This window comes from Leopardus geoffroyi, chromosome C2 (assembly GCF_018350155.1).
Source record: "Leopardus geoffroyi isolate Oge1 chromosome C2, O.geoffroyi_Oge1_pat1.0, whole genome shotgun sequence".
In the NCBI taxonomy this organism is placed as follows: domain Eukaryota; kingdom Metazoa; phylum Chordata; class Mammalia; order Carnivora; family Felidae; genus Leopardus; species Leopardus geoffroyi.
In genome coordinates this window covers 55,385,074-55,412,057 of record NC_059333.1, presented here as the reverse complement: position 1 = coordinate 55,412,057, position 26,984 = coordinate 55,385,074, and the positions used below count along the sequence as shown (strand labels likewise).

At 39.5% G+C, this 26,984-nt stretch overlaps 1 protein-coding gene across 1 annotated transcript in view; it reads left to right on the top strand.

Moving 5' to 3' along the window:
* MYH15 (myosin heavy chain 15) overlaps positions 1-26,945 on the top strand; it is a 147,953-nt gene extending 121,008 nt beyond the window's left edge. Inside the window, exons 36-41 of the mRNA XM_045501924.1 lie at positions 1,348-1,473; positions 3,562-3,732; positions 7,064-7,168; positions 22,626-22,721; positions 23,629-23,763; positions 25,813-26,945. Coding sequence (XP_045357880.1) covers positions 1,348-1,473; positions 3,562-3,732; positions 7,064-7,168; positions 22,626-22,721; positions 23,629-23,763; positions 25,813-25,827 — 648 coding nt within the window. The 3' untranslated portion in view covers positions 25,828-26,945. The remainder of the gene's footprint in view (positions 1-1,347; positions 1,474-3,561; positions 3,733-7,063; positions 7,169-22,625; positions 22,722-23,628; positions 23,764-25,812) is intronic.
* The last annotated feature ends 39 nt before the right edge of the window (positions 26,946-26,984 follow it).

The following is a 26,984-nucleotide window of genomic DNA, read 5'->3' as shown; positions in this document are numbered from 1 at the left end:
CTTAGTTCCTTCTGCATTCCCAGACCTCTAAGCCTAGAATAAACATACGAGGCCAAACTTATCCTTGGCTGATTACATGTGTTCTTTTTCAAACCTGAACTGTGACAATCTGGATTGCTCTTTCGCACAATACCACCTAACCCCCTTCCTCCCAAAAAGAACCAAATAAAGAGTCATTCAGCTTAAAAAGATTTTGGCCATTATCTCCTTAGCAGATTTTAAATGATTCTATGTACAAACAAGTCGGCATTTATATTTGTACTTTCCTTTACAAAGAAAGAGTTTCTATGGAGTTACGTGCAGTGAGGATCCAGAAAACATTCCAGTAAGGTACACTTATCCCCACCACCACGACCACTACCAGGGAGAATCCTGGGGCAGGGGCGGGAACACAGAACCTAGCTGTCTGTGAGGACAGAGCATGGAAGCCTTGATGAAGATGCTTCATGCCATTGAAGAAGCAGGACAGAACCTGTGAGGCCGGAATATCTTTCTTTCTATTTCTAAGGTACAATCCTGCAACTGCGAAAGGCACTAGCTAGAGAAAAGTGAAAGGACAATGAAGAGAAATCAAAAATAGGAAGCCTGTGCTTTTTATATACATTCTCTGTGCTAAGGTTTCACACCCTCAGAAAAGCTGTGCTTCAAACGTGGACCAAATAGCAGCAAAAGGAGCCTCAGCCTCTAGTGTCACAACCCAGGAAAGAAAGAATTAGGACAGTACCAGCCACAGAACAGCAATAATCCTCCCGTGGGGTGGGGGGCTTCCTAAGACCTGGGGGTTGAGGCTTATTTGAGCTACACTTCCCTCCTCCTCATTGCAAAGTCAGATAGAAAGGGAGGTAGATAAAGAGGAAATTGGATTTTTGTTTTTGTTTTTATTTTTCCTGGAGCAACATGCTGGAAACCGATTTTTATTCCCCAACTTCCTGCTCCCCGCATATCTGCAACTGACCCCGACTTGTGCTCTGGAACACTTGCTTCTACAACATCAAAGAACAAACGGCAGAAAATCATATTCCTCAGCAAGTTGAAAACCAAACACATGTTTGGGGCTTGTAGATTACCTGGATTCATTTCTATTTTCTTATTCAGACAAACTGCTAGGTCTTTAATATTGAACGTCTAACGGATGAAATCCCTTCCATTCAAATATGCCTTTGATGGCAAAGGAGAGTTTTCTAGTGTGGCTTCCTGGGGTTGGAAATATTGCTTCACTGACTATGGCTGCTTAGAACAGAATTCACACCCGGCCAGAGCCCATTCCTGTTGCATGTCCTCGACCTGCCAGCTTGCTTTTGCATCGCTGGTCTCAACTTGCCTAATGAGAGTGCTGCTTTGCTTTAGAACACGAGCCTCCTCAACCAGAAGAAGAAGCTGGAAGTTGATGTTACCAGGATGCAGAAAGAAGCTGAAGAGGCAGTGCAGAGGTGTCAAAATGCAGAAGAGAAGGCCAAGAAGGCAGCCACTGAGGTGGGTTCATTGACTGACTGCTCGTTCCTATCTTGCAGAGTTGACTGGGGCAGCAGCCAAGGGGCAGAGGCAGATCTGCAGCCAAAAAGAATTCTATTGATTCTCCATATAGCCAGGAGGAGAGTAACTGACCCCTCTGCCTCTCTCTGTTTCCATTTTGAAAAATTAGGCCAATTAGCTCCTCCTTTCCAAATGGCTCAGACAATAAAAAGGAGCAGTTGAACTGCTATGAGCAAAACCTCATGAAAGAAAGAGATTTTTTTTTAAGTTAAGCCACTTTCCACTTGTGAATCAATATATCTAGAGTCTAAAACAATTCTTCTGTGAGTCCTTACAAATCGCTATTTTCTTAGAGCCTGTGATGGCTTTATCATGATGATCTGGAAAGAAAGCTTATGTCACTTATTTTCCCCAACCCATATTATTGCTTGAGTAGCACCATCAGGTTGGTAAAGAAGGGTTTCAGGGCTGGTTTCAGGGTTTCTTTATTTGCAAGTTTAACATTGTTGATGAGAGTGCTTTTCCTAAACGGCACTAAGCTCCGCATTGGCAGCCAGCCTTGACTGAAAGTTTATGGGAACGGGAGAAGACCCACTGCCAGGCACCCCCTGCGGACAGCTGTAGCACTTCTCTCAAAGGGCACAGTGACCAGAAGGCAACACTCAACACAAATATTAGCAGAGGGAGATGGAAGGCCTGGAAGGTCCCAGTCTTGCTGAGCAGAGCAGGGACTTAATTGCAGCCTCCACTCACCCCATCCCCGTCTTGTGACTCTGTGCGTGTGGTCCAGCAAATGCCCAACTGTGTGCAGCAGCCTGCCTTTGCTATGTGAATGGAAGCTGATCCTCATGATGAAGGGGATATCAGAACTGGGACGACAAGATACTCGATTAGATTTTATATTAGTCATTTTAAAATTCAGAGGAGGGGAAGAGCTTGTGTCTCTATTTGCCTGAGTTATTTGGCAGTTGAGGAACGAAACAAAACCTTTGCACTAAATCCTGGGTACCAGGTCACTGTAGAATCCAGCCCTCTCTAAGAATAGAGAAGCATGCCTGTCACTCAGCTGTTTCGTATTGAGGCAGACACTTCTGCTCTCTGATGGAAAAGAGGTGTGTGAAAGCTTGAACATGTTTGATGGCCAAGAGAAAAATAATGTTTCACATTTATGAAAATCCACATAGAGAAAAAGGAATAAAAAGAGTGTCTACTCCAGCTTGGGAAATGTATGCAGTCACACATTATGGAGACTATCTGCTTTACTGTGCCTTCATAAGATTTTTGACAACATTGAAAAATGAACTCACTACTTCTTCCCCCACCTTCTAATTCTCACATAGTTCATCTCTGAGTCCCAGCCCCACATAGCAGAACCCAGAGTTGCCTCCATAATTCATTCTTTGCCCTTACCATCTGCACAGACGTCTCACACTTAAATTATACAGATGGTTGGTAACCTGATAGACAGAGAATCTTTGGCTGGGAGGACAGTGTTCCTACATTAAATGCGCTGAGAGATTCATGAACCGGTTCTTAATAATTTCATCGAGACATCAAGCCCTTGTACACATAGCCAAAGCCAAGAGCAGCCTTCACAAACAAGAATTAACCTTCCTTGTGCCAGATTATTGGCACCGAGAGCATCTGTAGCTGCCAAATTCCTGGAGCCTAAACTTGTTTGCTGTTGTGAATCACAGAATTATAAAAGAGAGATGTGAAAGATCTTCATGGGCCTCCTTCCATACTTTTCCTGGTGTGTGATGTTATCGGATGTGTCCTGGGCTTTATTCAGTTCGAAGCTGTTGCTTTAGTTGGTCACCTTTCTTTCAACACAGGTGTTGTGCAGTGTTCATCTCTGGTCTGTTTCTGTTACCCCTCGCCCCAGTCTCCCTGGTAGCTGATGTCATCTGGATTGCCATATCATTAACAAACTTGAGGGTGGCCCAGGTTAGGGATAGAGCAGTGGGAGGAGATTGAGACACAGAGGAAGGCATGATAACTAGTCAGATAAGGACCTGAAGATTGTGGGCAGAAATGTGAAGGTCAACTGGCTGCCAGCTTATCACAGTCCCTTTCTTTCTGTTTTAGGCAGCAAACGTAACAGAAGAACTGAAGAAAGAGCAGGACACCAATGCCCACTTGCAGAAGATGAGAAAGAATATGGAGCAGACAATTAAAGACTTACAAAAAAGACTGAATGAAGCTGACCAGACTGCCCTGATGGGGAGTAGAAAGCAAATCCAGAAGCTAGAATCTAGGGTAGGCATTTGTCTGGATAATCATGGGGTCATGACAACTTCTGATTCAAGGCCTTATAGTCCTGGGATATCATTCCAAATGTTTTGGAGCTCTCTCATCACTTCTCTTGTTAGTACTTCTAGATCACTGATAGTGTCAGATCTCAATATATTCATTCATTCTCGCTTGACCTTGGGCCATCAACTAAGACTTTCCTTCGGCTGGATACACTCTGCCTCCCTCTTCCTGTTAAGTGAGAATCCATCTCTTCCCATTCAGCCACACCAACTCTAGGCTCCCCACAGCCAGGGTTTCCTGCTATGTCCAGATACACCCTCGCAGTCTTGCTTCTGTGCCTCTGTTCCTGTTATTTCCTCTGCAGAGAATGCCCATTTTTTAACATCCAGAGAAAGGGGGAAGGGGGACAACTAAATCAAGGATCAAGAAATGCTTAGTGAAGATATAGGAGGGGCTGACAGAAATGATGTAGCACCTGCCTTCAGGGAGCTTGACAATAAATAGGAAGATCTATCTTGAAAATAGGATTTTTTAAATTATTGGATCAATTTCAATGACTATGTACAGGTTGGATGACAAATGCTAGAAGGATAGGAAGAATATTTGGGACTTGATGGTTCAGAAGGGCCTCTTAAAATTGCTTTTGTACATTTATGTTATATCCATACAATAGAATTCTAATGCACATCTATGGTGCCTCCTTATAATCATGCTGATTAAAAAGGAATGAGGGAGCGCTCTGTAATATGTTCTGGAGATCTCATCTAGCAGTATGATGATGATAAAAGGCACAGAGAAAAGGTAGAGTCTACACCCTTTCGTGCAAGAGGGGGTTAATATAGAAGACAGGGGCACATACACATTTGCTTACATTTTCAAAAAGAAGTGGTGACAGAATAAAACAAAAACTAATAAAAATAGCTGCCATAGGAGGAGAACACAGAGATGAAACTTAGACCTTCTGAATGAACCTTGCTTAGTTGTTTTGATTGCAAAATCATATAAAACATTTACATGCTTCATAACTTAAAAGAAAACACGTTTAAATCAAAGAGCAGAATAAAACAAATCAATCTGTAAAATGTTAAGACAAATGGAAACAACTGAAGCTAACTGTATATCAAGTTGAGGGGCATAAAACATACACAGAAGAATTATTCCTAGTGACTTTTAAACATAGTGCTTTGTACATCCCTCATGGAATATATCTAAGGACAAAAGAAAAAAAAATCAAAGCAAACTGCACTTGTAGTTCCAAATAACTATATCTTTAACAAAATGTTTTTAATGTTTATTTATTTTTGAGAAAGAGGGAGGAGCAGAAAGAGAGGGAGACAGAGAATCCAAAGCAGGCTCCACACTGTCAGCACAAAGCCCAATGTGGGGCTTGAACACAATGAGATCATGACCTGAGCCATAGCGGGATGCTGACCCACTGAGCCACCCAGGCACCCCTCAAATAATAGTATCTTATCATTAACACTATCAGTAAGGTTAATATAATTCTTTAACCAATAATTATTTAATCTTGATTGTATAAGAACCAAGATTTTTAGTAGGAGAAAAAAAACATATAGGCATAAAATTAAAGAACTTAGAATATGTCTTTTTTCCCTAATTTAAAAAAAAATACATGAATGATAATGGTGTTTCCAATTTGAATTTAAGATTTTAATTTTGCTTCCAATTGCTGTTTGTCCACCATAAAGCCTAGAACCCATGCTAACTCAGTAGCAATAAGCTTCCAAATATCAGCTGATACTAAGGAATTATGATTAATTTTCTTAAAACCATAATCATCATACCAATCTGTTAGGATTACATAACGGAATATTTACTGGTGAAATTATATGATGTCTAGGATTTGATATATTAAAGCGATTTTCCCTGAGGTTTTTTAATCGACTTAAACACATACATGAACACATGAGAAAACCTTAAAGGGTCGCCTCATAGTCTCATGTCCCAACTGATAGAACTATGTATTAAGCTCCTAGAAAATAGGGGCTTAGAAGATTTTTTAACGGGCTTTGTCCACAAGGAACTTGCACACCTGCTGACTTGCCCTCTCTGAGGAAAAACAAGGGCAGTGTGTCTGGAGTGGGGAGGGGGGGGGGAGTAAGAGATGGGGTCAGACATTCCAAGCACATTCATGCCCTGGGGCATTGGACTTTGCTATTTTCAAAGAGTAGTCAAAAAGGCCACATTGAGAAGGTGGCATCTGTGTCAAGAAGAAGGCAGGGGCTCCTGGTGGCTCAGTAGGTTAAGCCTCCGACTTCAGCTCAGGTCACGATCTCACCGTTTGTGAGTTTGAGCCCTGCATTGGGCTCTGTGCTGACAGCTCAGAACCTGGAGTCTGCTCAGATTCTGTGCCCCCCCACCCCTCTCTGCGCCTCCCCTGCTCATGGTCTATCTCTCTCTCCTTCAAAAAATAACTTAAAAAAATTAACAAATATATTTTAAAAAGGCAGCCACAGAGCCTTGGACATCTAAAGGAAGAGAAGGAACAGCCGACACTCTTCCTCCATCAACTCTCTACACCCCTTTCTGCTTTATTTCTCCAGCTCTGCACAATGGCAGTATTGTCACCAATGAGGTTTATCCAAGGCACAGTTATTGCTAATTGTTTTATTTCTCCAAATCACATCTCACCATCAAACATATTCTCTATCTTACTTTGTGTGTTTCCTCTCGTTAAAACATATGCTTACATACGGGAGAAATTTTTGTTTGTTCTTTTCACTGCTGTCTCCCTAGCCTTGGGGTCCGGTGTGTGGTTGGCATAAAATGTTTGTCGAATGAACGTTATGCTAACTTTGCCTGTATGACTCTGTGAGGCTACAGGCAGATTGTCCATCCGTACTACTGCCCTCCCACAAAACAGGGCTGTCGGGCAGGGTGGGACATATCTGCCACATAGACTCAAGGTCAGATTTCAGGGAGTCAGGGCTGAACATGGAGGAAGAAACTTAAGATCAGGTAGTACATTGTCCTAATCCCAAAAGTGTGCCCCGTATAGCTTATTCTCTGTATACTTACCTATGATCATACACAGGGGTGTGTGCAATTTTGTAATCTCACAGGAAACTTACCACTTCTGCATGGATGAGGGTTTAAACGGTCCTTTTATAAACTCACATAATCCCACCAACTCACTTTTGGCGAGGCAGTGTTCCCCTAGAGGCTACCCTGTTTAACCACTGCCAGAAAGAGAGCGGCCCCCCCCTCTTGATGACTTTGCTCTCTTTCAAATGATCGCGCCAGTTGGCAAATTCGCTGGCATCCCGTCTTGCTGGCTGCCAGCCTGCGATCTGAGGTCAGGGTTTTGTTGCAGGTGAGACAACTGGAAGGTGAACTGGAGGACGAAATCCGTCGCAGCGCGGAGGCCCAGAGGGGAGCCCGCAGGCTGGAGCGCTGCCTCAAAGAGCTGACCTATCAGGTACTCCGGGAAACCACTGCCTGTTTGTGTGCCGGAGCAACGCGCTCCTTCAAGCCTGGGGAGGCCTCCTAGGTCTCCTGCTGTTCTTTCCCCCACCTTTGTGCTCACATTCAGTGGGAGACATGGACTGACAGGCCCAGGGCTCCTGTGCTCTTAGTGCTTTGGGTCGGTCCCTTTTCAGAGCTCTCAGGAAGCAAAATGTGAGCGCAAGTTGCAATTAGAAGGGAAAAGCTATTTATACCGTGCTTATTTTTTCACACATAACGTCTGGGGTGCTCTCAGAAAGATGCCTTCCTGTGAGAGGCTGAGTGAGAACAATGTGTAAATGAAGTGGCTGACAGAGAGTCGGGGTGGCTCCTCAGCCAGCGTGTTACACGGGACACTGGCTACATCGAAGCAGGGGACATGCTCGCTCCTATTTTCTGGTGGCCCAGACACTCCAGGCCACTGAGGACTCTGTTCGGTGCCTGTGCCAGGTGGTAGCTGCTAAATACGGCCGTGTGGAGCTCGCAGATTCTTTTCCCGTGAGCGAACGTTGGTCTCAAGCAAATAAGTGAAAAGAGATGGAAAGACTTCTTACCAGTAGTTAACGCATTTCTAAAGCAACAATACAATCCTTCACCTTCATTTTCATTTTCTAACCTTTCTTCCCTTTTCTTCAAACGGAGGGGACCGTTGAATCCACGAGTGCAGAGGCACTGTGCTGTGTGCTGTTCTGCGGCCCAGCATCTTCCTGGCACAGACTAGGTGCCCACGTTCCAGTTGTTGAACACGGATGCCAGAGGTCACTCCCTGGCCCTCTCCTGCTGCACCGTACAGCTTATGCCAGTGAAAAGGCAAATTCCTCCCGGGCACCCGCTTTCACAGCAACGTTGGCAGTACGAATGCAAGATCTGCCAGTCCTGGTTCTGGTTCCTGAGGCTGAGTTGTTGTTAGAGATGCCAATGTCTTCCCTCCTTGCAGCGAGAAGGATAGTGTTGATAAGAACGCGGTGCACTTCAGAAGCATCATCTTGGGCTAATTAAGATGAAATGAGCTCCTTGCACAGCTCTTCTTTACTGAGGAAGTGGTTCTTTTCTGAGACTTTTCTAAGAGTTAGCCTGACACTTCTTTAGAGTATGCTAGTTATAACAATACCATTCGGGAGTGGGCCTCTGGGATGTGTGGCTAAGGAAGTAAACACCTTGGGAGCATGAAAGGTGTGGTATTCTACCCTTCTTTTGAGGGGGGTGAGGAAGCCACCTACGCTGAGGGAGTCACATGCTGCTTGTTAATGATGTCTGGGTTTTTCTTCTTTTTAGTTTCCTGTGGATTATACTGACATTTTTCCCCCTCTGAAGACAAGTCCATTATAGAACAAAACACCAAAGGCTATACTTTTTTGGTTTTCATTGCCCCAAAGACTGTATTCTTGTTCTGTTGTGTTTTATCTTTGTTTCTTCATAGAGCTAGCCTTATTGTTTCCCCTTGTACTAGTACGGAAGTACAGTTCTTAATTTCTTCCAGGCGTCTGCACAATGCTCACAGTATATCTGTTCAATTATGCAATGCTTTTCTGCTGTTAAATCAGATAACACCTACTGAGCACCTATTTAACACAAGATATGAAGCTAGGCCCTGTGACTCTAAAGAGACATTAGAGAGCTCTCCACATTTCTTGATATCAGTACCTGTTTTTGAAATATTCAAGATAGATGCTGGCCCAATCCAATCTGTTCTCCTTTAACATCAAAATAACCACCAGGACTATGAGGCAGGGTGTTTTGTGATAGTACGTCATTGGTGCCAATTGAAAATGTCATTTTGAAAGGGGCATAAATATGGTTTTCATTTCCTAGGAAACATCCTCTGGGAAGATCCTACTACATTGGAAAGGGAATCAAGTGTGACCCCAGCCACAATAGTTCTATAGCCAGTCCCCATTGAGCATTTATCTTCCCCTGTATGTCCCTCTAGCATTTGAAAACTCATCCTATTTTCTCTCTCCAGTACCTAGAATAATGTGCTATAAAGCAGGACGTAGGACTAGGGACTGGCAACTGTTATAACAGGTACAGACAGTCTCTCTGCCCCCTCCCATCCACCTGCTCCATTTTATCTTCCACTGCTTTCTATATTCAAGGATCTATGTATAGATGTTATTTAATCCTTACAAATATAATTACAGATATAGTATCTTCATTTTTAGAGATAAGGAAACAAAATGTAGTTTGGGGTAGCTTCTCCAGGAACCAGATGCCAGGATGGAGTCTGAGAAGCATAAGAGATTTATCTGACATAACACCTGGGAAAGACAAAGGGGAGAGCAAGCAGGATCAGGGCAGAGAAAGCCTTTAGACCACAATGTGAATCTGATATCCATGAAAGGAAAAGGTGAAGGAAGGAGGATGGGATATGAGCTTCACATTGCAGCCCATCTCCTCTGAGCAGTCTCCAGCACAAAGGTTGCCTGGAAAGGAGCCCCATGTTGGGCAGAAATGGCTGGACCCTGGTAATCACTGGGCCGTTACTGACCGGGGGCTGCCTGGGGAGCGGTGATCTCAGTGTAAATTCTACAGCAGATCCCGAAGGCACTGCAGTTGGAGGTTTTCAGGTAAGTGCCCTCCTCACTGCTGAATGGCAAGTTCTTTTCTTGAAGGGAAATCTGAGCCACTCGCAACCATGGCTACCACAGTGATGTAATGCCTCAGGGCTGAGATGTGAGCCTGAGCCTAACAAAGGCTCTGCCTTCTCAAGTGGGAGGAGCTCATTAACATCAGCAACCATTTCCAGGCTTCAGTTTTCTTCCTTGTGGCTTCCTTTACCACACAGAAAATTGACTTGCCTTAGTAAATTGGTTTTAAGCAATTAAACTTCTGTTAGTTTTGGAACTTCTACACATGGATAATTCTATGAATCTTCAAATTTCTTAAACCTGGGAGGGAAAGGAACAGACAGATGAAAACAGTAGATTTTATTGAAGAGATAGACCTATCTCATTCTCTTATATCTTGGTCCCTGCCTTAGTAAGCTTAAAATGAGTAATTATCTACTGGCAGATTGTACTTTCAGGTGGGGTGGGGGAGTATTCTAGGCCATAGAAATGGCTTGGTTAAAGCTTTATTTATTTACTTATGTATTTATATATTTACTTATATTGAGATAAACTTGACACATAACATTGCATTAGTGTTGTGTGTACAATGTAATAATTTGATGTTTGTTTACATTGTGAAATGATTATCACAAATTTGGTTAACATCCAGCACCACACATAACTACAATTTTTTTCCTTGTGCTAAGAACTCTTTAAGACTTACTCTCTTACCAACTTACAAATATACAGCATCATATTGTTAACTACAGTCACCATGTTCAACATTGCATTCCGAGGACTTACTCATCCTATAACTGGAATTTTGTACTTCTTGACCACCTTGACCCATTTTCCCCACTCCCATAGACCCTTGCCTTTGGCAACCACCAATTCTTTTTTTGTTTGTTTGTTTATGTGAGTTTGGTTTTTTAGATTTTACATATGGGTGAGATCATACATTATTTGTTTTTTCCTGACTTCTTTCACTAGTATAATGCCCTTAAGGATTGCAAATGGCAGGACCTCCTTCTTTTTTTGGCTGAATAATAATATTCCATTGTACATATAGCACATTTTCTTTAGTCATTCATTTGTTGATGAACACTAGGGTTATTTCCATGTCTTGGCATTGTAAATAATGCTGGCATGAACATGGGGTATTTCAAGATAGTGATTTTGTTCCCTTCAGATCAGTAACCAGAAGTGGAATTACTGAATCATATGGTAGTTCTGCTTTCAATTTTTTGAGGAAGCTCCATACTGTTTTCCACCATGGCTGCACCAATTTGTATCCCCAACAGTAGTGCACAAGGGTTCCCTTTTCTCCACATTCTCATCAACACTTGTTATTTCTTGTCTTTTTGATATATCATTATGATTTTGATTTGCATTTCCCTGATGCTAAGTGATGTTGAGCACCTTTCCATGTACCTATTGGCCATTTGTATATCTTCTTGGAAAAAAGATCTCTTCAGATCCTCTGTTCATTTGAAACAAAACACATGAACATAGGGGAAGGAAAAGAAAAGCTAAAAAACTGAGAGGGACACAAACCATAAGAGACTCTTAAATACAGAGAACAAACTGAGTGTTGCTGGAGGATGCTGGGGGGGAACTAAATGGATGATGGGCATTAAGGAGGGCACTTGTTGGGATGAGCACTGAGTGTTATATGTAAGTGATGAATCACTAAATTCTACTCCTGAAATCATTACTACACTATATGTTAACTAGCTTGGATTTAAATAAAATATAAAAAAAATTAAAAATAAAATTCCAGTGTAATTAATGTATAGTGTTATATTAGTCTCTGGTGTGCAGTATAGTGATTCAGCAATTCTATACATTACTCACTGCTCATTGAGATAAGCATACTCTTAATAATCCCCTTCACCTATTTCACCCATTTTCCCTACCCATCTCCCATCTGGTCACTATCAGTTTGTTCTCTATAGTTAAGAGTCTGGTTTTTTTTATTTGTCTCTTTATTGTTTGTTCTGTTTCTGAAATTCTACATATGAATGAAATAATATGGTATTTGTCTCTCTCTGACTTATTTCACTTAGCATTATACCCTTTAGATCCATCCACGTTGTTGCAAATGGCAAGATTTCATTCTTTTTATGGCTGAGTAATATTCTGTCATGTATATATACATCTTTATCCACACTTCATTTGGACACTTGGATTGCTTCCATATTTTTTCTATTAAAAATAATGCTGCAATAAACATAGAGCTGCATTTATCTTTGCAAATTAGTGTTTTCATATTCTTTGGATAAATACCCAGTAGTGGCATTACTGGATTCAGTCCTCTATTCTTTAATTTGTTCAAGAACCTCTCTACTGTTTTCCACAGTGTCTGTACTAGTTTGCATTCCCACCAACAGTGCACGAGGGTTCCTTTTTCTCCACATCTTTGTCAACCCTTGTTTCTTGAGTTTTTGATTATAGTGATTCTGACAGTGTGAAGTGATATTCCATAGTTGCTTTGATTTGCATTTCCCTGATAATTAATGATGTTGAGCATCTTTGCATGTTTCTGTTCCTCTGCCCATTTTTAAAGCATATTTTTTGTTTCCTGTTCTGTTTGGTTATTCAGTTGTATGAGTTCTTTATGTATTTGAGATATTAATCCCTTCTCAGGTATGTGATTTAAAAATATTTCCTCCTATTCCATAGGTTGCCTTTTCATTTTTTTGAAGGTTCCCTTTGCTGTATAGAGGTTTTTTAGTTTGCTGCAGTCCCACTTATTTATTTTTGTATCTGTTGCCATTGTTTTTTTTATGTCAAATCCAAACTTCATGGCCAAGACTAATTTCAAGGAGCTTACCCTCTGTTTTCTTCTAGGAGTTTTATGGTTTCATGGTTTCACATCTTACATTTAAGGCTTTAAGCCATTTTGAGCTAATTTTGTGTATAGTATAAGAAAGTGGTCTACTTTCATTCTTTTGCATGTGGGTGTCCAATTTTCCCAGCACCATTTATTGAGGAGGCTACCCTTGTATATTCTTAGCTCCTTTGTCATAAATTAATTGACCATATATGTATGAGTTTATTTCTGCACACTATATTTTGTTTCATTGATCTATGTGTCTGTTTTTATGTCAATACTTTGATTACTATAGTTTTATAGTTTGAAATCAGGAAGCATGATGACTTGAGTGTTCTTCTTCCTTCTCAAGATTCTTTTGGCTATGAGAGGTCTTTTGTGATTCCATACAAATTTTCAAATTGTTCTGTGAAAAATACAATTGAAATTATGATAAGGACTGTGCTGAATCTATAAATTGCTATGGGTAATATGGATATTTTAACAATATTAATTCTTCCAACCCCTGAGCATAAAATAACTTTCCATTTTATTTGTGTCTCCTAAAATTTATTTCATCAATGTCTTACAGTTTTCAGAGCACAGATCTTTCACTTCTTTGGTTAAATTTATTACTAACTATTTTATTCTTTTTGATGCATTTGTAAATGGGATTGTTTTCTCAAATTCTCTTTAGAATAGTTTGTTATTAGTGTACAGAGACACAACCGAGTTTTGTATGTTGCTTTTACATCTGCAATTTTACTGAATTGGTTTATTATTTATAACAGTTTTTGATTGAGTCTTTAGGGTTTTTTTGTTTTGTTTTGTTACATATACTATTATCTCCAAATCAAGACCATTTACTTCCTTTCTGATTTGGATGGCTTTTATTTCTTTTTCTTGCCTAATTGTGCTGCTGGGACTTCCAGTAATATGTTGAATAAAAGTGGTGACAGTAGGCATCTTTGTTATATTCCTAATCTCAGAGGAAAATCTCTCCACTTTTCTCCATTGAGTATGATGTTAGCTGTGTGTTTTTCATATATGGTCTTTATTATGTTGAGATACAACCCTCTATATTCACATTATTGAGAGGTTTTATCATGAATGGATGTTGAGTTTTGTCAAATGATTTTTCTTCATGTATTCAGAAGTTCATATGATTTCTATCTTTCATTTTGTTAATGCGGTATATCACATTGATTTGCAGGTATCAAACTATCCTTGCATCCTTGGAATAAATCCAATTTGATTATTGGATTTATTGATGTATTGCTGAATTCAGTTTGCTAATATTTTGTTGAAGATTTTTGCATTTATGTGCATCAGGGATATTGACCTGTAGTTTTCAGTTTCCTTGCTTGCTTGCTTCCTTTCTTCCTTCTCTCTCTCTCTCTCTCAGTTTTGATATCAAGGTAATGCTTGCCTCATAAAAGAAGTTTGGAAGTGTTCCCTCTTCTTCAATTTTTTAAAAAGAATTTGGGAAGGATTGGTATTAATTATTCATTAAACATTTGATAGAATTTACCAGTGAAGCCACCTGGTCTTGGACTTTTATTTGTTGGGAGATTTTTGATTACTAATCCTATCTCCTCACTAGTAATTTGTCTGTTACGATTTTTTTATGTTGTACTTGATTTATTTTTATCATTTTTATTTTTTATCATAATAATTATACTCTTTAATCCCTATCCCCTAGTTCCATCCCTCCACTCACCTCCCTCCGGCAACCACTGTTCTCTATAGTTAAGAGTCTGTTTCTTTTTTTTCTCTCTCCCTTTCTTTTTCTTTACACACCACATTTTCTTTATCCATTCATCTATCAAAGGACACTTGAGCTGCTCCCATAGTTTGGCTATTGTAAATAATGCTGCAGTAAACATAGGGGTGCATGTATCCCTCTGAATTAGTGTTCTTGTATTTTGGAGTAAATACCAAGTAGTGCAATTCTTGGAATGTAGGATATTTCTATTTTCAATTTTTTTAGCAACTTCCATACTATTTTCCACAATGGCTACACCAATTTGCATTCCCACCAACAGTGCAAGAGGTTTCCTTTTTCCCACATCCTTGACAACATCTGTTGTTTCTTGTATTTTTGATATCCTCAAATTTCCTTTTACTCGTGATTCAGTCTTGGTAGGTTGTATGTTCTAAGAATTTATCTATTTCTTTTAGGTTATCCAAATTTGGGGCATATAATTGTTTATAATAGTCTCATGATTCTTTGTATTTCTGTGGTATCACTTGTAATGTCTCCTCTTCCATTTCTAATTTTATTTGTTTGAGTCTTCTCTCTCTTTTCTTGGTGAGTCTAGCCAAAAGTTTATCAATTTTGTTTATTTAAAATATTTTTGTTGCAATATAAGTGACATACGATGTTATATTCATTTCACGTGTACAACATAGTGATTTGACAACTATAGATGTAATGCTATGTTCTCCACAAGTGTAGCTACCATCTGCCACCATATCATGCCATTGCAATACCACTGACTATATTATCTATAATCTGTATATGTCTTCATCCCATGACTTATTCATTGCAAAACTGGAAGCCTGTACCTCCCATTTTGTTCATTTCACACACACACACACACACACACACACACACTCAGAACCACAGTTCTCTGTACTTAAGATTCTGTTTTTGCTATTTTTGTTAGTTTGTTCATTTTGTTTTTTAGATTCCACCTATAAGTGAAACCATATGGTGTTTGTCTTTCTCTTATTTCACTTAGCATTATACCCTCTAGGTCCATTCATATTGCTGCAAATGGTAAGACTGCATCTTTTTTATGGCTGAGTAATATTCCATTATATATATATACTATATCTTCTTTATTCCTTCATCTGTGGATGGACACTTAGGCTATTTCTATATCTTGCTCGGTAAATAATGCTGCGGTAAACATAGACATGCCTATATCTTTGCAAATTAGTATTTGTATTATTTGTATTATTATTGTATTCAGGTCCTCTGCCCATTGTACATCAGATTATTTGGATTTTTTTGGGTATTGAGTTATGTAAGTTCTTTATATATTTTGGATATTAACCCTTTAACCAGGTATATCACTTGCAAATATATTCTCCTACTCAGTAGGTTGCCTTTTTGTTTTGTTGATGGTTTCCTTTGCTGTGCAAATGCCTTTTAGTTTGGCATAATCCTAATAGTTTCTTTTTGCTTTTGTTTCCCTTGCCTAAGGAGACACATCCATAAATATGTTGCTAAGGCAACATTCAAGAGACTATTTCCTATGTTTTCTTCTAGGAGTTTTATTGTTTTAGGTCTCACATTTAAGTCTTTAATACATTTGGAGTATATTTATTTGTATGCTTTAAGAAGAAAGTGGTCCAGTTTCATTCTTTTGCATGTAGTGGCCCAGATTTCCCAGCACTATTTACTGAAGAGACTGTCTTTCTTCTTTGTATGTTCTTGTTGCTTTTGTCATAGACTAACTGACCATATAAATGTAAGCTTATTATTGGGCTCCCTAGTCTATTCTTTTGATCTATGTGTTTATTTTCATGCCAGTACCATGCTATTTTGATTATTATAGCTTTGTAGTACATCTTGAAATCTGAGACTATTATACCTCCAGCTTTATTCTTTCTCAAGATTGATTTGACTAATTGGTGTCTTTTGTGGTTCTACAAATTTTAGAATTATTTGTTCTAGATCTGTGAAAAATACTATTGGTGTTTTAATAAGGAGTATTATTGAATAAATCTGTAGATTACTTTGGGCAGTATGGATATTTAAAAATTTTTTTGATGTTTATTTATGAGAGACAGAGACAGAGAGAGGGAGAGGGGGAGAGGAAAAGAGAAACAGAGTACAAGCCAGGGAGGGACAGAGAGAGAGGGAGACACAGAATCTGAAGCAGGCTCCAGTCTCTGAGCTGTCAGGGCAGAGCCCAATGCAGGGCTCGAACCCACAAACCATGAGATCATGATGTGAGCCGAAGTTGGACTCTTAACCAACTGAGCCACCCAGGCACCCCTATAGTATGGATATTTTAACAATATTCATTCTTCCAATCCATGAGCATGGAATATCCTTCCATTTGTGTTATTTTCATTTACTTTCATCAACATTTTATAGCTCAGAGTACAGGTCTTTTACCTCCTTGGTTGAGTTTATTCTTAGTTATTTTATTCTTTTGGTGCACTTGTAACTAGAATTGTTTTCTTAATTTCTTTTTCTGATACTTCATTACTAGTGTCTAGAAAAACAACAGATTTATGTAAATTAACTTTGAATCTGGCAACTTTACTGAATTTATTTCCTCATTTCTTCTAGGTTATCAATTTTTTGGCATATTGTTTTTAGTGGTTTCTATGATCCTTTGTATTTCTGTGGTATCAGTTGTAATGTCCCCTCTTTCATTTCTATTTTTGTATGCATCCTTTCTCTTTTTTTTCTTGGTGAGACCAGCTAAACGTTTATCAATTTTGTTTATCTTTAAAAAAAAATAGCTCTTAGTTTCATTGGTTTTTTTCTATTGTCTTTTTAGTCTATTTTCATTTATCTTCATTCTGATCTTTGTTATCTCCTTCCTTCTGCTAACTTTGGTATTTTTCTCTCTTCTAGTTTCTTAAGGCCTAAAGTCTGATTGTTTATTTGAGACCTTTATTCATTTCTTAATGTAGAAATTTATTACTACTAATTTCCTTCTCAGAACCACCTTTGCTGCATCTCAAAAGTTTTGGTATGTTGTATTTCCATTTTCATTTGTCTCAAGGTATTTTTTTATTTCTCTTTTGATTTCTTCTTTGACTCATTGGTTGTTTAGTGATATTGTTTCATCTTCCTACATTTGAGGATTTTCCAGGTTTTTTTTTCTTATAATTTCTAGTTTCATACAGTTGTGGTCAGAAAAGATACTTGATGTGACTTCAATCCTTTTAAATTTATTAAAACTTGTTTTGTGGCCTAACATATGATCTATCCTGAGGAATATTATATGCATGCTTGAGAATAATGTGTATTCTGTTCCTTTTGGTCGGAATGTATACAGTCTGTTAAGTCCATCTGGTCTAATGTTTTATTTAAGGATTATGTTTCCTGAATGATTTTCTGTCAGTCTGATCTATCTATTAATAAAAATTGGGTATTAAAGTTCCCTACTTTTATTGTATTGCTGTTTATTTTTCCCTTTAGGTCTGTTAACATTTGCTTTATATATGTAGATATTCCTATATTGGTGTATAGATATTCACAACTGCTATATCCTCTTGTTATATTGACCCCTTTATCATTATATAATAACCTTTGCCTCTTATTTAGATCTTTGTCTTAACATCTATTTTGTCTGATATAAGTATAGGTACCCCATCTTCATTTGGTTAATGTTTGCATGTAATATCTTGTTGCATTCTTTAAAACTTTTAGTCTGTGTGTCTTTAGGTCTGAAGTGTCTTGTAGGCAGCAGCTAGATGAGTTTCCTTTCTGTATCCATTCAACCACTCTGTCTTTTGATTGGAAAATTTGGTCCACTTATATTTAAAGTAATTATTGATAGGTATGCACGTAATTGCCATTTTGTTAGTTTTCTCGCTGTTTTGTAATTCCTTTGTTATTCTTCTCTTGCTCCTTGTTGATTTGGTGATTTTCTGTAGTATGGTTAGATTCTTTTCTGTTTATCTTTTGTGTGTCTATAGGTTTCTGCTTTGTGGTTACCATGAAGCTTACATGAAGCAAACTGTATTTATGATAGTCTATTTTAAACTTCAATTGGGATGCACTCTAAAGCTCTATATTTTTACTGTCCTCCCTGGCAACATTTTATGTTTGTTGATGTCACAATTTACATATTTTTATCCTGTGTATTCATTAACAGATATTGGAAGTTATTTTTTACTATTTTTGTCTTTTTTTTTTTTTTTTTTTTTTTTTTTTTTTTTCAGCGTTTATTTATTTTTGGGACAGAGAGAGACAGAGCATGAACGGGGGAGGGGCAGAGAGAGAGGGAGACACAGAATCGGAAACAGGCTCCAGGCTCTGAGCCATCAGCCCAGAGCCTGACGCGGGGCTCGAACTCCCGGACCGCGAGATCGTGACCTGGCTGAAGTCGGACGCTTAACCGACTGCGCCACCCAGGCGCCCCTATTTTTGTCTTTTAACCTTCATACTAGATACATAAGTGATTTATCCACCACCAAACATTATATTATTCTGAAAATATACATATATATACATATAAACATATACATGTATATGTATATGTATGCATAAATACATAAATATATATATGTGTATGCATATAAATATATATGTATATATATGTATGTATATAAATATATATACATACATATATATACATATATATATATATGTATAGTCATTTTCCTGTTACTAATTAGTGCCCTTTCATTTCAGTTTATAGAAGTTTCTTTAATGTTTCTTATAAGGCCAGTCTAACGGTCTGAACACCTTTAGCTTTTGCTTGCCTGGAACACTGTTTATCTCTTTTTCAGTTTTGAAGGACATCTTTGCCAGGTAGAGTATTCTTAATTAGCAGGTTTTTATTTTTTTTCTTCTTTCAATACTTTGAATGTATTGTACCTTTCCCTTCTGGCCTGGAAAGTTTTTGCTGAAAAATCTGTTTATAGAGTCCTATGGGGTTAACAAGTTGTTTTTCTCTTGCTACTTTTAAGATTCTCTCCTTGTCTTTGACAATTTAGTATTATGTGTTTTGGTGTGGGTCTCTTTGGGTTTATTTCATTTGAAGTCTCTGAACTTCCTGGATCTGGATGTCTCTTTCTTTTCTCAGGTTAGGGAAGTTTTCAGCCATTATTTTTTCAAATTTTTGCCCCTTTCTCTCTTTATTCTCCTTCTAGGACCCTTAGAGTGCAAATGTTGGTCTGCTTGATGTTCTATAAGTCTCTTAAGCCATCACTCTTTCATTCTTTATCTTTTTGCTGCTCTGATGAGATGAATTCCACTGCCCTGTCTTCAAGTTCACTATCCTTTCTTCTGCTTCATCTAGTTTGATATTGAACTCTCTGTTGTACTTTTCAGTCCACTACTTTTTCTTTTTTTTCTAATTTTTTTTAATGTTTATTTTCTTTTTGAGAGAGAGAGAGAGAGAGAGAGAGTGTGTGAGCCGGGGAGGGGCAGAGAGAGAGGGAGACACAGAATCTGAAGCAGGCTCCAGGCTTTGAGCTGTCAGCACAGAGTCCGATGCAGGGCTCAAAACCCATGAACCATGAGATCATGACCTGAGCCAAAGTTGGACGCCTAACCGACTGAACCACCCAGGCACCCCCGTCCACTTATTTTTCATTACCGTGATTCTGTTTGGTACTTTCTTATATTTTCTCTTTGTTGAAATTTTCACTTCATTCATGCATTGTTCTCCTGAGCTTGGTGAGCATCTTTATGACCATTGTTTTGAACTCTTTATCAGGTAAATCACTTACCTCTTTTTCTGAGATTTTATTTTGCTCTTCTGTTTGAAGCCCATTCCTCTGTTTCTTCATTTTCTTTGATTTTCTGCATTGATTTCTATGCATTAGGTAAAACAGCTACCTCTCCCAGTCTTGAATGAGTGGTCTCATGTAGGACATGATCCTTATTGTTCAACAATGCTCTAGCTCTTGGTTGTTTCTAAAACCTTTGTCATTGTCCAAGCCCTCTTCTTTGTTCGTAGTGGCTCCCAATAGTTTAGGGTGTCCTAGCCTATTGGTATCCAAAAGGGGCAGATCTCAGTACCTAGATGCAGGCTGATTGGAATCTGGATCCTCAGGTAGGAGCTTTTAAAATATGCATATATACCTCTTCTAGGCGAAGACTGGGAGATGGCCATTTCTGTTTTATTTCTGCTGAGCCTTGGGGTGATAGCCACTTAACTGTTTCTTTGTGCCATACCATTGGACCTGTGAACACAAGCCCTGCTGGTCACCAGAGCCCGGCTATCAAGGGATGTGTCCTCTGGGCAGCAGCTACAAAATCCAGGACACCAGACCTGTGTACAAACTCCTTTCTTAGAAGTACTGGTAAACTGGAGTGGGGAAGATAGCCTGCCCAGTCTCTGAGTATTGCAGTCAGCCCCTTGATGTATGTTAAATTAGAAGCCAGCTTCGTAGTGACAGCTACTAAGATATATGAATTAGTCTCTTTGACAGAAAGACGGCATTTCAGTATTCTGCTTCTGTATTGTGACATGGCAGGGGAGGGGTTAGCTGGCTAAGCACTATTTGTTGCAGCCCTATGGGACCCATGAACATAAGTACCACTGGCCACCAGAGTCATGCCTTCATGGGGTATTTTCTGGGGAGCATCCACAAACCAAGGCACTAAACATGCACAAGCCTCCTTTCTGAGAGAAAGCAACCTGAAGTGAGGCAGAGGGCAAGTGTGAATATGATGCCTACCAGCCTTTCATGTCTCTGGAGAGCATTGCAGTCAGCCCCTTGATGTGTGTTAAATTAGAAGCCTTCCTTAGGCTGCAGGTACTAAGATAAGCAAATAGTCCTCTTTTGTGGAAAGACTTGACATTTCTCTTTCCTCGCTACTGTGTCCAAGGGGAGATATTGACTAAACTTACAGAAGAGGGAATAAGAGAACTATGAGGTAATAGGAGATGAGTTTAATTGGAGTGGAGGAAGTTTGTGGAAGGCAGTGGAAGGGCAGTAGAAAGACTATGAAAGTCACCAAAGGAGTTGACATTTGATGAAACAAGTAATATGAAAACAGGAAAATCACTTGAGTAGCAGGAGGCAGACCTTGATTAAATCAGTATCTTGGGGCACCTGGGTGGCTCAGTTGGTTAAGTTTCTGACTCTTGATTTTGGCTCACGTTATGATCCCCTAGTTTCATGAGTTCAAGCCCCACATTGGGCTCTGTGCTGGCAGCTAGGGATTCTCTCCCTCCCTCTTTCTCTGCCCTCCCCCATTTACACTGTCTCTGTCTCTCTCACAATAAAAAAAACTTAAAAAAAAAATCAGTATCTCAACCACAAGCCAACTGAGATGGTCTTATTTTGGAAAGTTCAACAGCTCCAAAGTGGAGATACTCTACTTAAAAGGGCATGAGAAAGTGGGGGATATGCAGAGACTTTCCTACCTGTGTGCCTCTCCCCTCCTATTCCCTCAGAACACCCTGGGCTCTGTAGAGCACAGCTAAGAAACACTATCCTACTAGATTTCTTTTGTCCATCCCAAGCCTGGATTGCAATGGAAGCAGTGAGAATGTACACACCAAGGTCCCCACAGTTCATAGAATTTTCCTCACTCTCTGCTGATGCCAACACCACAATTCCAGAAGACTTACCTTTTATAATTCCATTATCCAAAACCAAGAGTCAATTAGAAAGTTCAAGGGGGAAGAGTTGGTTTGATTAGTGGCAGGAGAGGATTGGTTTTTAGTTTTGTACACACAGCTTCTGTTATAATGGTACTTCATTCCTACTGAGAAACCACAGGCTGGTGTAGCTTGGTTAGGATGGGAGGACTGTTAGAAGTGACTGTCATTGTGGGGTGCCTGGGTGGCGCAGTCGGTTGGGCGTCCAACTTCAGCCAGGTCACGATCTTGCGGTCCGTGAGTTCGAGCCCCGCATCGGGCTCTGGGCTGATGACTCAGAGCCTGGAGCCTGTTTCTGATTCTGTGTCTCCCTCTCTCTCTGCCCCTCCTCCGTTCAGGCTCTGTCTCTCTCTGTCCCAAAAATAAACGTTGAAAAAAAAAATTTTTTTTTAAAAAAAGAAGTGACTGTCATTGCTAATTTCTCAGAACTTACAATAAGTAAAGTAAGACCCATTTCTCAAATCACAACTCAAACAAGTTATTTAGTAAAGTTCCTAACCAAGACACATGGGTAGCTCAGTCAGTTGAGTGCCTGACTTGGGCTCAGGTCATGATCTCACAGTCTGTGGGTTTGAGCCCCATGTCAGGCTCTGTGCTGACAGTGCAGTCTGCTTCAGATTCTCTGTCTCCCTCTCTCCCTCTCCCTCTCCAAAATTAAAATAATAAATTTCCTTTTATTTTCTCACATGAGGCTACTCCCAATGCAGACTGCTGGATCATTCAAATCACTTTCATATACCTATCTATGCATTTCAGGCAGAGGATGACAAGAAAAATCTGAGTAGGATGCAGACTCTGATGGATAAACTTCAGCTAAAAGTACAAAGTTACAAGCAGCAAATGGAGGCAGCAGTAAGTACCTGGCAGCCATTACAGCCTCATGGATTTCCCAGCCATTGTTTTTGATTTATGGAGATAGGTAAGCACTTTGTCAGAGAGGACCAGCTCAGCTTAAAGTCTGTTCATTTTCTAGTTTTTCTCAGACTAGAATTATCACCCATGCTCAAAAAATTGTTACTTTTTCCTTCGGGGAGCCAGAGCTTTCACCATCAACCTTGTGGTTACGCTCAGATATGTGCATTGCAAAAAAATGAGTCAAGTAAAAACATGATGTCGTATAGGGATGGCAAATTTTTGGCCAGATAGTCACCCTGGGGCCTTCCTCACCCTAAAAATCCTTGGGTGAGTGGTTTCACAGCCTCGACATAACTCTGGCCAAAACTGTCATCATTTGAAATGTATTTGCCAATGCTGGTTGCCAACTCATAGCTACATAGAATGTAATTCATAAGTAATGTATATATTGGCTTATATCTAATAATATATATCTAATAATATCTCTTCAGGGGTTTTGAATTATTTCAATAATTTTGCCTAAAACTGCTATATGTAATAATTACTTGTTGACATATAATTTTAAAGATAAGCCCCCTTCACTCAGAGGTAAACTAGGATGTTTAGCTGTTTGCAAAGCAATTGTGGTTTTTCTAACACGTAAGATGCCCGTGAAAACCATACTACATCCAATTAGTGGAATGTGCTGAGCAGGTTCTAAATTTCCAGAAAACAATGCTTATAAAAATGGATATCATGCCTGCTAGAAAGTCTGAATCCTTATATATCATATCATACCAAAATATATTCAACACTCAGAAGTTTATATTCCTTTCACACATTTTTCAACTTTCTCATGTCAAAGCAGAGAAAATGACTATGTAAGCACAGGGATATTTTTTTCATTTTTTTTTTATTTTTATAGGAAGCACAAGCCAATCAATATTTTTCCAAGTATAAGAAGCAGCAACACGAGTTGAATGAAGCTAAGGAAAGGGCAGAGATAGCAGAATCTCAAGTCAATAAACTCAAGTTGAAAGCAAAAGAGTTTACAAAAAAGGTATGTCAGATATTCAACTCTAATTCTTAAAGTGTGTGTGTTTAGGGTTCATGTCATACAACGAGTAGAACAAGAAATCTCTTTGTTTCCCATCCCCTTCCCTTTAAAGTCTTCCCTATTTACTAAATTCTCCTTGTCCAGGTAATATGAAGTGCTAAGCATTTGGGTGGAATGCACATTGTATTTATACTTCTCAAATTCTTAATTCCAGGTGAACTTGTAGACTCTGAATTCCAGGTCCTAGATTCACTTTTATAGAACAGTCAGAAGTCCAGAGAACAAAGATAATTTAAAAAGTTTGAAAGATGGATATGCTTGAAACTCCAAGAGAAGTCTTTCTAGGTAGACAAGTACATGACTTTATACTGAATCAGTATGGAGACCTGGGGGGTGAGGTTTAAAGTTGAGGCAGTGGAGAATAAATGCACTTGTCTTTTCTAGCTTTATTCCTGGTTCTGTCCTAAAGCAAGGAGAAAGGATATTTCCATATCTGTGGGTTATGACACTACTATTCTGATCCCATGGTACGGGCACTACCCTAACTTTACCAGCAAAGTGGCAGCATGACAAAGACCATTGAACAGTGGGCTTGTCCGGGTGTGTTCAGGTTACTATAACAGAATGCCAGAACCTGGGTGGCTTATAAACAACAAACATTTCTCACAGTTCTTTAGGCTGGGAAGTCCAGGATCATGGTGCTGGCAGATTCAATATCTGGTGAGGGCCACTTCCTCATAGTCCTTTTCTCAATGTGTCCTCACATAGTGAAAGAGTGGGGGTGGGGGGGGGGAGCTCTCTGGGGATTTTTTTTTATAAGGCACTGATTCCATTCATGAGAACTCCACCCTCACACTTAAAGCCCCACCTCCTAACACCGTCACTATGGGGATTGAGATTTCAACATATGAATTTTGGGGTTATACTAACATTGAGACCATAGGAAGCTCAGCTTTCTTATTAGAGTTTCCAGGAACACAGGGTGTTTAAATAAGGTCTAGCTTTAGGAGAAATGAACTAAAGAACATTAGATAAGACATTAGCTGTCCTTTATGGAATGACTATAAAATACTTAGCAGTCTCTAGCACAGAGAGCCACCATTTCATTTTTAAAAATTTGGTACCTGCCTGGTCTTCTTATAAATGAATTACTAATAACTCTGCAGGATAAGTAAATAGGGTTGTCCATAATAAATACTACCTGGAAGGAGGTCAAAACAATCTCTTTTGAAGGAGAATCTAAAAGTTGGTTGTACTGAATAGGTTTAGATCTAAATATGAGAAGCATGGGTCATTGGCACACTCCAGAAATTTCTTATTGATGCTTGAATAGTTGTCTTAGGGATAAGGCCTATGTGCAAAGGTCAACTTGAGTGGTTTGAACTCTGGCCACAATTTGAGAGGGTCATGGCATTGGTTTTGGGTGCATATAAACCAATATGCCTGCCCCTCAACTGCACATAATAGTTTTGTTTGGGGAAATGCCTCACACAGGCTACATTTGCACTCAGCTGTAGGAGGTCAAAAGGGCTGCAAAACAGATGTAATGTATTCGACTTTGTCACAGTTGTTTCCAACAAAGAATAAAATGAGTGAAGCAGAAATTGCTTCTGAGAGGCCCAAGATGAATAGGAAAACCATCCTTGGCAGTGCAATGACTAATTGTTTCCCATTTATAGAAGGAAAGCCTGAAAATCTCTCAACTGTCATAAACCAAGTGAAAACGTTTTCTGATAGAATTGTGTGTCCCAGCTATGGAGCCAGTGGTAATATGGCCACAGCCTTTCCTTTTCTTTTGTAGAGGGCGCTGCCTTCACTGGCAAGGCTTGGCAGGCAGAAAATTGAGAGTACCCAAGCACGTCCTTCAGATGAATTACCTGTGTCTGCTTTGTGTAATGCACATAATTGCCTCAATTCCCCGTATCCCTTTGAAGCTAATGAGGAGTTGGCTGAGGTATGCTTACTCTGGAAGGGACTGGGCTTGGTTCTGGGTGTGTGTGCCACTGATGAAAGTCACAGGAATTCACAGAACACACTCATATTGTTTTTCAGGCTCATGAAGAATAAGCAGTCCTTGCTTATGAAAAACAGAAGTTGGACAAGTCCAAGGATGGTACCATTTGATTGCTGAAAACTTAAGTTGCATTTGAAACAAGCATTAAAAAAAGCATGTTTATGTGGTGTGAAAAGCAGTTTAAACAAGGTGATTAGAAAATGTAATAGAGTATCCTTGCTTCCCAGGTTAATGGGGATTTTTTTGGTCCTCAAATACAAGTAAACATTTTACATAAAAGATAAAAGAGTCTTTTAAATTCTCAAGTTAAAAAAATACCTATTGCCTTTTAATGCATAATATTTATGGGAGACATGGACGATGAGGCCTAGGGTATGTTAGTAAATTGTTATTACTGAAGTTAATGAGTTTTGCTGGACTCCTCCAACAATACGTATATTTTTAGCCACTAATGGTGGGAGTTGATCAACTTTTCTCTTAACACTGTAATTTACATATAGTCACAGGTACTTAGAACTTGTAGATAAGAATCCTCCTAATCTATGCCTAGGTGGACTACATGCCTGTGCATTTTTCAACACTGAAACAGCTTCTCATATAAGATGATCAGTTTAGTGTTAGGGGGAATGCTGGCTTTGTATTGTGCCAATGTAGCTAAGCGAGAGGTACATTTCCTGGATTTCCTTTCTCTGTTTGTTCTGGACTGGAGTTGGTCACAAGAGAAATTTTCACCACATTTGAGAGGGAGCGGTAGAGATGCGGCTGTTCATTTTATGCTGTTAAGCTCATGGTATGGCCCCAGGCACTGTGATAGCTGGCAAATACTACCCCAGGCCAAAAGAGTGAGCTGGCATTGAAACTCCCTCCTTCAGCTTCAGAGTCCTAGCTAGGTGTGTGTGTGGCTCCATGGTACTGGGCACCAGCTTCTCTTGCAGGTCACCCCTGTCATTGCCTTTGGAGGCCCTGAGAGGCATGAATTCCAGTTTCTTCTTATGGATTTCAGTTCATCGTCACTCCACAACCAGCTCTCCTTGCTGACCACTAGCACAGCTGACCTACAGCTACCTAAGGTACATCCCCAGATGCGGAGGGGACAGCCTGACATGGACTTCTTTACAAATGCCCAGACTTGTGTAAGGTTGATTCTATATAATAAATCTTTATTCTAGCATTCTCAGCAGTGTGCCTCTCTGACTCATACAGGTGGCTC